We start from the raw sequence: 12186 nt of genomic DNA, 5'->3' as shown, positions 1-12186 counted from the left end.
TTTAAAATGTAATAATAACTTGGACGCAGAACACCATAAATATATTTTAAAAAACACTGCCTTGAGCTTCCACAAGGACATTCCACGATCATTTTTCTAGTGTTCTTGTTTTGAGATTAATCATTTGATGATTATTCACAGAAGTACTGAGGTAGAGTTGTTCCATCTGGTGACGCCGCCGCTCCACTTCACCATCCCTGGTTGATGGCCTGCTCTAGTTTGGCCTTAGCCACTGCGGCGGCGGCTGCTGCGGCTGCCTGGGCAGCGGCCGAACTCGTGGAGAGTGGGACACCAGCTCCTCCAGCGGCCACCACCGCCTGTTGCTTTCCGGCTGCTACGGCGGCGGCAGCGGCTGCGGCAGCCAGCAGAGAGGCCGACGGGGTGCTGGCCATGAAGTTCACATTGATGTTGATCGGGTGCACCACTGGCATGCTGGTGTAGCTCTTCTCCAGCAGATCCATTCCGTTTAGGAAGGGCACCAGGGCATTGTAGTCAACGTTCAGGGGCACATAGTAGTTGCCCTGCCCGTGAAGCGCGAAGATGGGCACCGTAAAGGAGTGTCGCGGGGGCAGGGGCGCCGTAGTGCTACTCGGCGTGCTCAGCTGGGCTCCGGCAGCCAACTTGGCCATGAGGGGACTCGAGTTGGAGTTTCCGTTGTGTATCTCCGACTTGATGTCCTTGAGGTCGCTGAAGTTGAAGGAGGACGGCGAGGGCTTGTCAATTCTAGGAGCAGCGTTGCTCGAATCGGTGTGGACTTCTAGGGGGATCTCCCCGTTGGCCGCCGCGGCTGCCTCCGCCAGCTTCCTTTTCTTGGCCATAATGGGTGCGATCTCGGGTTCCGTTCCATCCTTGGAGTGCTCCGACAGAGCCTGCATATGGGAATGGTCGCTTTGCAGGTGTGGCGCCACCGGACAGTGCTCGCTGCTGGTTTCCTCGTCGTGCAACTCATGCACGAACCGCTCCTTGATGTGGTTTTTGTACTTGTAGTTGTTGTTGTGCTCCACCTCGTGCGAGGACTCCGAGTAGTTGCGCATCCTCACCGACAGCAGGCTGTCCTGGGTGTGGTGGCTGTGGGCCAGGTGGGGGTGCTGTTGCAGGAGTAGGTCCCGCGGGGGCGGCGAGTGCATGTTGGAGGTGTCTGTGTGTAGAATGGGCTCTCGCGAGGACTCGAAGTCGTGGTGGCTGCTGTCCTGGGTGTGGAGGTGGTGGTGATGGGGTGCCGTCGAGGTGATTACCGGAGCCTGGTGGGGTTGCTGCTGGTGGGCGGCCATAGGCGTGGCCTTAGGAGTGGGAACGGGAGCTGCTGGGGTGGTGGAACTGGCGGCGTTGCTACTGCTGCTGCCGCCACTACTTCCGTTGCTATTACCATTGGGGGCCCCAGGAGCCCCGGTGGCCGTGGAGTTGCTCGGCAGATTATCGGCTGGTCCTCCACTGGAAGAGCCTCCGTTAGACATTGGCAATTTGTCCAATCCCCCGCTCGCTACTGGGGAGCCCCCGTTAGCCGTGGCACCCACTACGGCTGCTGCGGCCACAGCTGCCGCCGCCTGACTCCTCTGCAGCTGGTTAAGGTGGTTGCGGAAGCTCAGGTCCTTGACGTCATTGTGGTCCTGACTGTGCTCCACGTCCGAGGCCGAGGCGGCTCCGAGCATGTCCCGCAGGTGGCACAGCGGCGGATGGTACGCCTGGTGGGGGCTTCCGCTGGAGGCGCTCACATTGTCCGGCATATGGCAGCTGCGCGTCGATTTGTAGCAGTCCGCTGCGGATTGGAAAAGGAGCTAGTTAGTAAGATCTTTTTCAAGGGAACTCCCTATGAGCGGATCGGGTTGGGGGACTAGAGTGACCTTCGCAATCGGCACAGACCCTGTGCACCTGCGACAGGTGCTTCTTCAGGTTGTAGGACCGCTGTCTCTTCAGATTTCGGCCGCATGCCTTGCACTGCACATAGACCTCGTCCACGGCATCGAAATACTTAAGGAGATTGAACTTTCCCTTTCTTGTAAAAATTGTATTCATTGTATTTCTGAGTTAGGATGGTAGGAAAACTCTCCGGAAACTCTATGTTTAAAAATGAACGTAGAAACAAGGCTACTGTAGCAACTACAGCAGCGGGTTCTGCCTCGAAACAAATCAAAATATTTATAGTGCCCCTTCCCAAAACTGATCCGCCCACTTGAAGCAGCACACTCACTCTTGAACATCTCGTCGATGTGCTCCTGGAGCCGGCCGAGCAGGCGGTGGCAAAAGTCCTGCATGTGGATGTCGTAGAGGAACTTGGCCGCCTCCTTCATGCAGTCCATGTAGCCGCTGCGGTAGTCACTCTCCTTATGCTGGCACTCGCTCTGCAGGTGCTTCAGGTGCCGGATGGCCATCTCGATGATCTCCGTCTTCTCGATGCGGCCGCGCCCCTTGCGCTGGTACTGCGGCGGGATGAGGCGGGAGAGGTCCGCCAGGCAGGAGTTCATGCGGTCGCGACGCCTCTTCTCGATGATGCGGTGGGAGAGTGGATCTTGCTGTGGGGTCGAAACATACTCGTAATTAGTGACACGAAACACGATAGCTATGGCTTTGATCAGATCTAGGGTTATAGAGTGGGCAGACCCCTGACCTAAGTGATTGCTCCATATTATTTTTTCAGTTTCATTTATTTTTTCTAATTTTGGTTTTATTTTTTATTCAATTTTTTTACTAACAATAAAAAAGGGTCAAAAGTGGCGGCTGCGTCGATGGCGGCGGCTATCGGCCTCAAGGTCGTATTGCACGTGTTTGTGGGTGGTGATTTTTGGTTGTGGTTTTTGGTGGTGGCGGGTGAGTTATAGAGATTTGTGTGACAATCCAGGCGCTGCTCTAAAGCTCTTTTGATCCTTTGATCTTGTCTCAGTAATACTGCCTTTACTGCTTTCGATTTTTTCGAATTTTCAGAGTTCAGAAATGTGATTTCGCGGCTTGTGAGTCGCTCTAAAATTTTAATATTTACCCTCGATGTTTTATTACGTCTTCCGGTGGCATATTCAGCATCGTCCTCGCTGTATGCCGTGGCGGATGTTGAAAAATTTAAACTAGATTCTGTGCAATAAGGAAAACTGGAGACAGCTGCTTCGCTATAATTCGTTTCGATATGCAAAAAGAAGTGAGAAGGAAGGATAAAGAAACACGATAAGTCCAAATCTTGTTCAAAAATGTTTGTATATTATTTGTATATTTTTTGTTTATTTTGCATCTAATTTGTTCTTCAGATTTTGTTTGTTTTAGTAATGCATTTATTAGGCGCATCATAACTTAACCTTACTTAGGCGTAGTGACTTAAGCTACTTAACGACTAGTATTAATAGGTAAGTGTTATTAAGTATGTATATTCAGACACGATGGCTGAAATGGTAGAGAGAAAACAAAAAGGATTAAATGATGTTTGGGCCAATTCGATTAGAATTCAGTGACGTCGCCGCCTCGGTTAGTAGCTCTCCCCAAAGTCGGCCGATTCGCTGGCTAAAATCAAACGAGCGGTTTGGTGTGGTTTTTGTTGTAGTAAGAACGGGTGAAAATGCCTTAAAGTACAGTCCTTAAAAGCTACGTCCTTGGCCAGGCTGGCGATCTCTCACAGTGACACCCACGCACGTTTACAAACTAAGGCTTCAGGGTAGGGTGTGGATCTTGAAAGGGTCCCCTTCTGCCTATCATCAACCACCGCCAGATGCTTCGACGAGCACATCCCCACACGTTTTCAGCCACATTCTCCATACGTGAGGGCATCTAATTTTAGAATACACGTTTTTATAGCCATGTGCCAAAAAAATATATTAAAATCAAATAATAACGAGCACGGCAAACAACTGAGGGGAAAACTGAAAATATCGGTTGCCAAGCGCCACAGAGGCAGGCATCGTCCCACACGGTCTTCGAGACCCATTGAATGCCAATTTCTCTAACCAAAACAAACCACTGGTTCGCGGGGGCACAGTCAGTGCCAGTGGCATCACTTAGACGCCCAGGGATCGGGCCGAAAGCGCTAGAAGACCAAAACCAAAATAACACCAGAGCGAAATAGAAACAATAATAAGTGTCATGGTTTTCGGGCGATAAGCGGCGACAACAAACAAGCTGCACGCACACACAAACCATATACCATATACTGGCGGAGTGTTTACCCGCTAGTATATGGCCAGCGATACCAGAAAGCACCAGTCCCTGGCGCCTAGAACTTGTTTATCAGATCAACCCCTCCCCTCGACCAAGAAGGCGTCAGCAACTTGTTTTCATCTCGACGGTTAGCACAATTTGCTGAATTCGATTTGTAAACCATGGCCAATTATCGCCGCGGCCAACACTGCGTATGAGTAATGCAAACAAGCTTGTGCCTGGCTTGGAATTCAGATCGCTTCAAAAGTGAAACTGCAGGGCAGGTAGAGAAGAGCCACTGATTGAAACATAGTTGTAACATAGTACTGCTTTTGGTGCTTATCGGCAGGAAAACTGTTCCGCGTTCCCGTGAACAGGGCATGTACTCGGTTTACACCACGGTTCACAGAGCAAAGTGCACAGAGCACATAAATAACGTCAGTCGGGGAATGCAAGAATCACTCGCTTGATTCATGAGAAAATCGGACCAACTACCAACTACCATGTTGGCAAGATGCCGCCCCTCGGACGGCTTACGTTTGTGTTTACGTTTCTGCTTTTTGTTTGTCGTCGCACTATTAAGTAATTGGCACACAAATAGCGGATCTACAGGTAGTCTGCGCCGCCAACCCTGCGATGACGACAGTTCCGCCGATCAGTCGCCACTGGGCTGCCAAAGGCATGGACAGCGCTCCCAGTACATTTCCCTAAATGCGCCCCAAGCACGTTTGTGTACGCATGAATCGGCGATAATTAGCCCATGTGCTGGCCGTGGTTGAGCGGTAATTTATAATATTTATTTGCACACGCTCTCCATAATTCTACGCCCTCTTGGGCGTTGGAGCATTCCAGTTTTTTGTCGAGCCATTTCCTGTACTTATCGGAGGTGGTTAAACCTTTAGATTAGATTGCGGCAACACGTGACGGCCTTTCTGGTCACTTCGAGTGCCAATAATAGTGAAACAACCCATTGATACAGCCGAACACAACTTGTTCTGGGCGGTTCATCTAATCGCGACAGGGAAAACCCACCACCCACTCTCCGAAACAAAGGACTGCCTTAGACAACCCCACAAAGACGTGAGTGGGTCTGGCAATTATAATGTAAGATCTGGGCACTCGTATCTCTCCGAAAATCGAAACTCAATCAACGGAGAGTGTCACTCCCTGTTGACTCACACTCGGCGGTGATTCATGGAAACTTTGACGATGCTAAGAGCATAACAATGCCCACAGAAAGACAAATTTATAATGCACAGAAAGAAAAGCAGATACTGTTCCAATTGCTTACAATTGCGAGAGATAGGAGAACATTCCATCTCCCAATATGCCCCTCAAAATCTTCCTATGGTTCAATGGAAAACCACCCGCTCGATGGCCCAGTTTGGGCCGTTTTTCTCCGTGTATTGATTTACACAATTCAGATGCTCACTGCGGACAAACGAGTCATTCAATGCCACAAGTTTCCACCTCCGCCGCCGATCTGTGTCACAAAAATTTCCATATCGACATTGGGCAATGGAAATCCGCCGTCTAGAATCGTGAAATCGCCGAGGGCGATGCGAGCGAGAGCGGGGAAAATAAATCAGAACAAGTGGAATGACTAGCGGAGATGCTGTCTAATTAGCGAAGTGGGTGTGGCTGCTCTCGCCTGGTGGGATGACCTTGGGCGCTAACCGCTAACCGCTCCGCTGATAAGATAAATCACGAACATGCGAGGCTAGATTAGCGCCAATTAGGCGGGGCAACTGCAGTGGGGCGCATCTGAGGCTGGGCGAGGAGCAGGTGATCTGGCTCACGTGATGGCCAGCATTCCGCGGAGTCAGCTCTCCCCGGCTAACTGGCACGTGATATAATCGCTTTCGGCCAAAGTGCAAAGACCAGAAAGTTCAGCCCTCAATGTGCTGCATGGGCGCAATTCGACCCGACCCGACTCGATTCGATGAAATGTTTATGCCAGCACCACTACAAACGTGTGCACGTGCCGGATGGATTGCTTGGCAACAGATTGTGGGCTTGGGCTGGAGGCGAACATGGAATGAAATTGGGGCTCGGGGCTGGCCTCATAGCGAGGGCAACAATCCCCGACAAATTGCTCTCTGGCGTGCTGTCCAAGCGAAAAACCACACAATTCGACTATAAACAGACACACACGCGTTGCACATTCGCTGATACAAATCCATTTACAGATACAGATACAGAGTATCTGAATTACTGATACAGATACTGTTGTCCGAAACAGATGCGAAAGGCCAATCGCAGTGTCTTTGAGAGGTTACGCATACGCCTAGTGGCGCCAGAATCAGGAGGAAGGGAGTTCTGTTCTGAACTGAGAACCTCTCAAATATTCCCCCACGTCTGCTCTGAATTCCAACGCGTATCGGGCATCCCACGGCTATGAAACTCGACTGAAATAATGACCGCACTCGCCACTCGCCATAACTGGGTCAAAAGACACTCACATCCATCTATTTAAATCGTTTAGCGGCAATCAAATGCACTGTGTCATGAGTCACAGGCCGAAAAAAGCAGGCAGTGCATTAATCACGACAATTGCAAACATTCGTGTGTACTGTATGAGTTTCTCAAGATCTGCGGCACGTTTGTGCCCGTGAGCTAATAAGAGGGGTTTGGGAACTCGCAGGGGTAGGACTCAGCCTCTGGCGACCCGAGAAGTAACCTCAGAAAACGTGAACGTGTCTACGTGCCCGTATCTCAAATGCCAATGGACGACGTGGACTCGGACGATGGAAAGCGGCGATAAGATCGACGGAGGAACGAAGCGGATCGGATCGAGATCGAGAACGGTGTTTATTGGTAGGATCGTCAACAGAACCGTCGCGCGCAGAGACGGATATATATCCGCCCGTATAATTTATAACTTTCGCGAGGCTATTTATACCGCGTAGCATGCGTTTGTTTTGACGATAAACAAGACACACTTTACCTCTTTCACATTGTATATTAGCTATAAATGAAAGTTTATTTGTCCATTGTTTGAATTGGAATCACTTTGATGTAGTAGTTGTCCTGCTGTTTGCTTTGACGTGTTGTCTTGCTGAACATCTGTGATTTGCTAAGCCTACAGGGAAGCCCCGAAGAGGACCTCCATGTAACACAGACGTAGCCAGCAAACAAACACACTTTCTCAGAGTTCTCATGCTGCTCCAGATTCAGTTCCAGATCCAGATCCAGATCCTGGGTGTCCTCGCGAAGAAAAGAAATCACTTATATCGATGATGCGCCGTTGACAAGATCCCGAAATCGAAAACAACGAGAGACAGCTGCGTATTATAGTATTTCTGGGAGTGGGCTGTTTGTCTTTTGTTTTTACGGGCTCCCCCAGGAGGGTTTAGCAACTGTCTCGTCGTGCAACAAACCCGAGATCTCACTGGCGCTGGACACAGGCACTGTATCTGTATCTTGTGGATACAGATTGAAGGTACACATGTGTGTTTTAGATACTTTTTGTGCGTCACGCCCGCTCGGCTCTTTATCGCGTGTTTGCTTATCTCTATTTGTTTTTCTCTCAGTCTTTTGTATTTTGTTTTTCGCCTTTACGATGGCTGATGGCTGCCTCTGGATGGCCGGGCTGATTAAGATGGCAGCGCGTAATGCAAATTATAAACACTTCAGGAGAGACGGAGACGCGTGTTTACCCGCGAGTGGCACTTGATAAGAAATTCACCGCAGGAGCACCCGAATTCTATAATTTATTATGTTTTTTTTTGCCTATCACGCGTGCAGAGATTATTCGTTGTGGCCGGGACAGAAGACGAAAACGATTTTTAAATTGTTAGTTCATTAGCGCGGCTACACGTATAATTAATGCGGAACACGTGACGTATGCGTAATCATATCCATCCAATCGCTGTAACTTTCCCCACACACAACAATCCGAGCTGAGGCCCCAAAAACCAACTGGCAACTGGAAAAAACCCGAAACGAAATGGAAACCATGCTAAGGCCAATCAAATGGGGATGCATACGTGATGAGCGGTTCATTCGATTAGCCCTTGTGTATTTATAGAGGAAAACGCTCCCAGGAGCTCGGGTGTTGGTCACCGAATACCGAAATAGCCAAATATAATGCTCAATCAAAAGGCACAGAAACGGAAACAACATTGGCGATGGCAGTAGGCGGTGGTTGGTGGGCGGTGGGCGAAGCTCAACACAGAACTTGTTGACCTTCAAAAGGACACCGAGAGCCACCCACTCCTCCCCCTCGAAGCAGCGACACAGACACGTGAAATACGGTCGTGGAGCACTCCCCTCCAGCCAGCCGCCGCTGTTAACTGATATTTATAGCCACGTTTTGGCCGTTGACATTTAGCAGACTGGAATAAGCCTGTAAGCACTCGGCTTACGTTATTTATCCAAACTCTGGCCACACTTACACTTTGGTATAAATAAAATTCAAGTTCAAAAAATAAATCCATCGCGGGGTCTGGGAGGGGAGCCCAGGAAGATCACGTTTTTGTCTTGGTTGAGGTTCTGGCGCTGGCTCTGGCTCTGGCGTGCCAAACACAAAAAATAAAGATGAAAAATTCTGCTGAGCAACTATAGCATCTATATTCCGGCTAAGAATAGCGAGTGGCGGACAGTGGACGGCGGACAGCGGACAGCGGACGGCCCACGTTTTCTGCGCCCGATTCTCGCGTTTGTTTGGCAAATGCAGGACGGCTATCTAGCTCGGCGGCTAAAAATACGCGGCCCACACATGATCCAAAAGAGATCCACACCCGATCCTGGCCAACACGCACACAAAACAGTTACAGAACAGGCTTACGGTATCTACTTCTACACTAGAACCACTAACTAACGGAGAGAAGACATCACAAAGATTACCAACTGTGGATCAACTTTGAAGTCTCTGGGCGCTTTATGATATGATCTCATTTCGTAATATTTTCTCTCCGTGTGCTTAAACTAAACGCGCACAGGTGAAAGTGAGTTTTGAGTTTTGGCTTCGATTGTGATTTTGTTTCTTGGCATTGGCGCTTTTGGCCTGCACTCGGCCTGCGACTGGGCCTTCTTTATACCTACCTCTCATACTTAACCGGATGTGCGGCATGGCCGTTGGCCTCGCTCCAATAGGGCTCCATTTTGATGGTGCTCCTGCTCCTGCTCCTGCTCCCGCTCCTCGATCCGCTCCCACTCCCACTCCCACTCCTCTCCCCGCTCCCGGTGGCGCCCTGGAATCCGCTTTGGGGGACCGTGACTTGGGGGAACTGTGACTGGGTCGACGTCGTCGCTGGCTGCAGCAGTTGCAATAGCGGTGGAATGGTGGAAGTGGTTCGCTCCTCACGTCACGGCAGAAAATTCAGGAAGACAAACCAAACGCCGCGGCGAATTATGGCTGATATGGCTGAGCAAACAGGTTGGTTGGTTGTCCGACGCGGCGAATTGGTTCCGGCGAAATACGGCACTGGCTGTGGCACTGGCTGTGGCTCCTCTTCCAGCTGAATTGTAGGTACTTGGTTTTTTTCGTGGTATCACACTTGGTTGTTGCACGGCCCGGACTTTAGTTTCAAATTTAGAATGGCATTTCGGAGGGTGTTTATATTTATGTTGGAACGAGTGGAATTATACTGATAGCTCTGGCTGTTTACTCTTTTCGCTTATCAGCGTGTCTCTGTATGTGTCTGTAGGTGTGTATGTGTGTGTGTGTTTTTCGCGTTTGTCTGTATTGGTGCGGCGATAACGACGATAACGACGAGTTATTTTCTCCTTGGCTTGTTTTTTTTCATATAATAGCTAGCAGCAGCCACAAATCTATTTCGGGACATCAATTAAAGTGCACTTGTTGGAGAGAGCGAGAGCGAGTGCGAGTGCGAAAATAATGCACGAAAAAGAAAGAAAACAAATAATGTCGAAAAACGTGATGGCGCGGCACTTCTTGTTCGCCTTTATTTTTTATTTTTTGTTTGCTTGCTTTTTTATTCGGCTGTTTACACGTTTTCAGCTTTTATGAAATTTATTTGTTTTAATAATACACAGAGGCAGCAACAATAACTTCCTTTCGTCTCACAGTGGAATTTTACCAGCAGCACCACCACACAGATACATATGAGAGCGTATGAGGCGAACGTTTTCGACCGCGTGTGTGTGTGCGGGTGTGCGTGTGTGCGAATGCGTGTTTCACTATTAAAGCACTTGGAACGGCTGGAGGGGCCAGCTAACCAGCTAATTTCGCTGTTTTTTATATTTGCTCTCCCCTTTTTTTAGCCAAAAGCTGTTTGGATCACTGTCACTGCACCGTGGAGGGAAGTCCGCTCGAAACACGCCTGCTCGCCACAAAAGACAGAAACGAAATGAATGAACGGAGCCTCGGCCCGCCGCACGAGACCCCAAAAGAGCCGACTGCCCGCGAGAGCCGATTGATGACGTGCCTCGAGCACTCGAGCCCCACAACCCGGCTGCTGAAGCTACAAAGGTTTTGCAACGCTCTTGTATCTGCTGCTCGTGTGGTGGTATAGGTGGGCTGCGAACGTGATTGGCACAGTGGGACAAAATCCCCAGCCCCCAGCGAATTTTACACAGGGGACGTTTGGGGCAATTGGCTTAATCTATTTAAACGTTTGTTGGCTTGTTAAATTTTGAAAGAAGTATACGAAACAGTGTTGGAAAACAGAGCGAAATAGATTCAACACGGTATACAGGGCGTATGAGCAATTAGTGTTTATATTACGCATCCGCCATGTGAGCCTCTTTATTTACTGACTTAATGACTACTGTTTCTTGACACCACTGTGCCTCTGATAGTTGGGGGCTGGATGACTAGACTACTTGTACAATTCACGGCACTTACACAACCAAAAGCCACACTGGCTGGCCCATTGTCTGTTGTTGCAGGCATAAATTAGTTGCGTGCGAATTATATTAATGGGCCTTTAGTCAGCCGATGGCTGCGAATAGGTGCACCATATGTTCTCAAGTGCACCCAAAACACAAACTCTTCTGCGGGAGAACGAGCGCAGCGCCCAATTCCCGTTACATTGAGTTTCCACCGAGTCTGCTGAAAAAAAGAAAACATTATAGAAAAAATATGAAAAATAACGACGCAGAAGCTCAAGGCGAACCGCAGCAACAATAACACGAAAACAGTCAGCGGCATACAATAAAACACGTGAACGTGACAAATTCCAAAGCAAAATGGGCGGCGGCTGAGAGCCGAATGTAAGCGAGAGAGAGCGAGAAGAAGAGAGCCTGGCTGATAAGCAGCACTTGGCAACAACAATCGGCACGCACACAGAGACACAGAGTTGCTCAGCGCGCAACAGTGGCGGCTGCACAATGGGGAAAAGTTCGTTTTTTTGCCATAAATTACCAATTGCTACCAATTGCTAATTACCAGTTGCTAATTTAAAAAAGTAATATTTGGATTCTTCAGATCAACTACTCTAAATCTTAGTATTAAGGAATGGAACAAAATTAATAAAAAGCAAATTTAGTAATTTCCTTGATATTTCTCCAAAAAATGCAAAACCGAAATAAACATGTCTAAAAATAAGTAAAACTTGAAAGTTTATGCTCAAAAAAGCACAGTTTTCCCACAGTGGGCTGTAGTTTAATAAACGAAATAATAATCATACGCTACGTTGGCCCGTCTATCCACAGCTTACATTTTTAATCGAGACACGTTGAGGCGAACCGAAAATAACACAAACAACTCTAAAATTCGTGGCATGACGTAATTTCTCACGCGAGCCGAGCATGTCAGCTATTCCCCGATGTGGCATTCAGTTTGTTGTTGGTCACGTGTTGTTGAAATGTTTTCGCATTAACGAAACGCTGCTTGTGTTCAAGTCGCCTTTGATTTTACAGTCGGCATTCCAAAGCTCAACTAACTAACAAATAGTAAAATTATTGTTGGTATAATCTATTAATAAGGCACAATCCCAGAATCCCCATATCCGACTCGGAGCCGTTGTACGAAAATATATTATAAATTAAAAGCTCATCCAGCTAAATAAATACATACTCTTGGAGGAATTTCCACTGTATTTCTTTGTGCTGGGGTTTTCAGTATTTTGATTGTGTTTAAATGGCTATTGTGGCTATTTTTAGCCG

The 12186-nt window shown here is 48.5% G+C and overlaps 1 protein-coding gene across 3 annotated transcripts; it reads right to left on the bottom strand.

The window, feature by feature from the left end:
* On the bottom strand, nucleotides 1–10450 carry LOC6500313 (transcription factor cwo). 3 transcript variants are annotated; one of them, XM_001952914.4, is made up of 4 exons: nucleotides 9160–10450; nucleotides 2975–3098; nucleotides 2189–2510; nucleotides 1–1756 (listed from the first exon to the last, which is right to left on the bottom strand). In XM_001952914.4, exons 1-4 carry the CDS (start codon nucleotides 9216–9218, stop codon nucleotides 189–191), a joined length of 2073 nt encoding a protein of 690 aa, XP_001952949.1. In that variant the 5' UTR covers nucleotides 9219–10450; the 3' UTR covers nucleotides 1–188. The 3 variants fall into 3 exon arrangements, with proteins under 3 accessions (XP_001952949.1, XP_044570075.1, XP_014766496.1); XM_044714140.1 differs by lacking the exon at nucleotides 2975–3098 and having other exon boundaries at nucleotides 9160–9271; XM_014911010.3 differs by lacking the exons at nucleotides 2189–2510; nucleotides 2975–3098; nucleotides 9160–10450 and adding an exon at nucleotides 1842–2139.
* Between the last annotated feature and the right edge of the window lie 1736 nt (nucleotides 10451–12186).

Source organism: Drosophila ananassae, chromosome 2L (assembly GCF_017639315.1).
Source record: "Drosophila ananassae strain 14024-0371.13 chromosome 2L, ASM1763931v2, whole genome shotgun sequence".
Classification (NCBI taxonomy): Eukaryota; Metazoa; Arthropoda; class Insecta; order Diptera; family Drosophilidae; genus Drosophila; species Drosophila ananassae.
The sequence above is the reverse complement of the archived record's forward strand: the minus strand, read 5'-3'. Positions and strand labels throughout refer to the sequence as shown.

Bases quoted from the DNA above. Each gene is read 5' to 3' on its own strand.
- LOC6500313 (XM_001952914.4), bottom strand. From the start codon at position 9,218: ATGGAGCCCTATTGGAGCGAGGCCAACGGCCATGCCGCACATCCGGTT. The intron at 3,099-9,159 runs GTAGGTATAAAG...AACGAATTATAG, and splicing joins CATCCGGTTAAGTATGAGAG to CGAAGCAGCTGTCTCCAGTT. The intron at 1,757-2,188 runs GTGAGTGTGCTG...TCCAATCCGCAG, and splicing joins CATCGACGAGATGTTCAAGA to CGGACTGCTACAAATCGACG.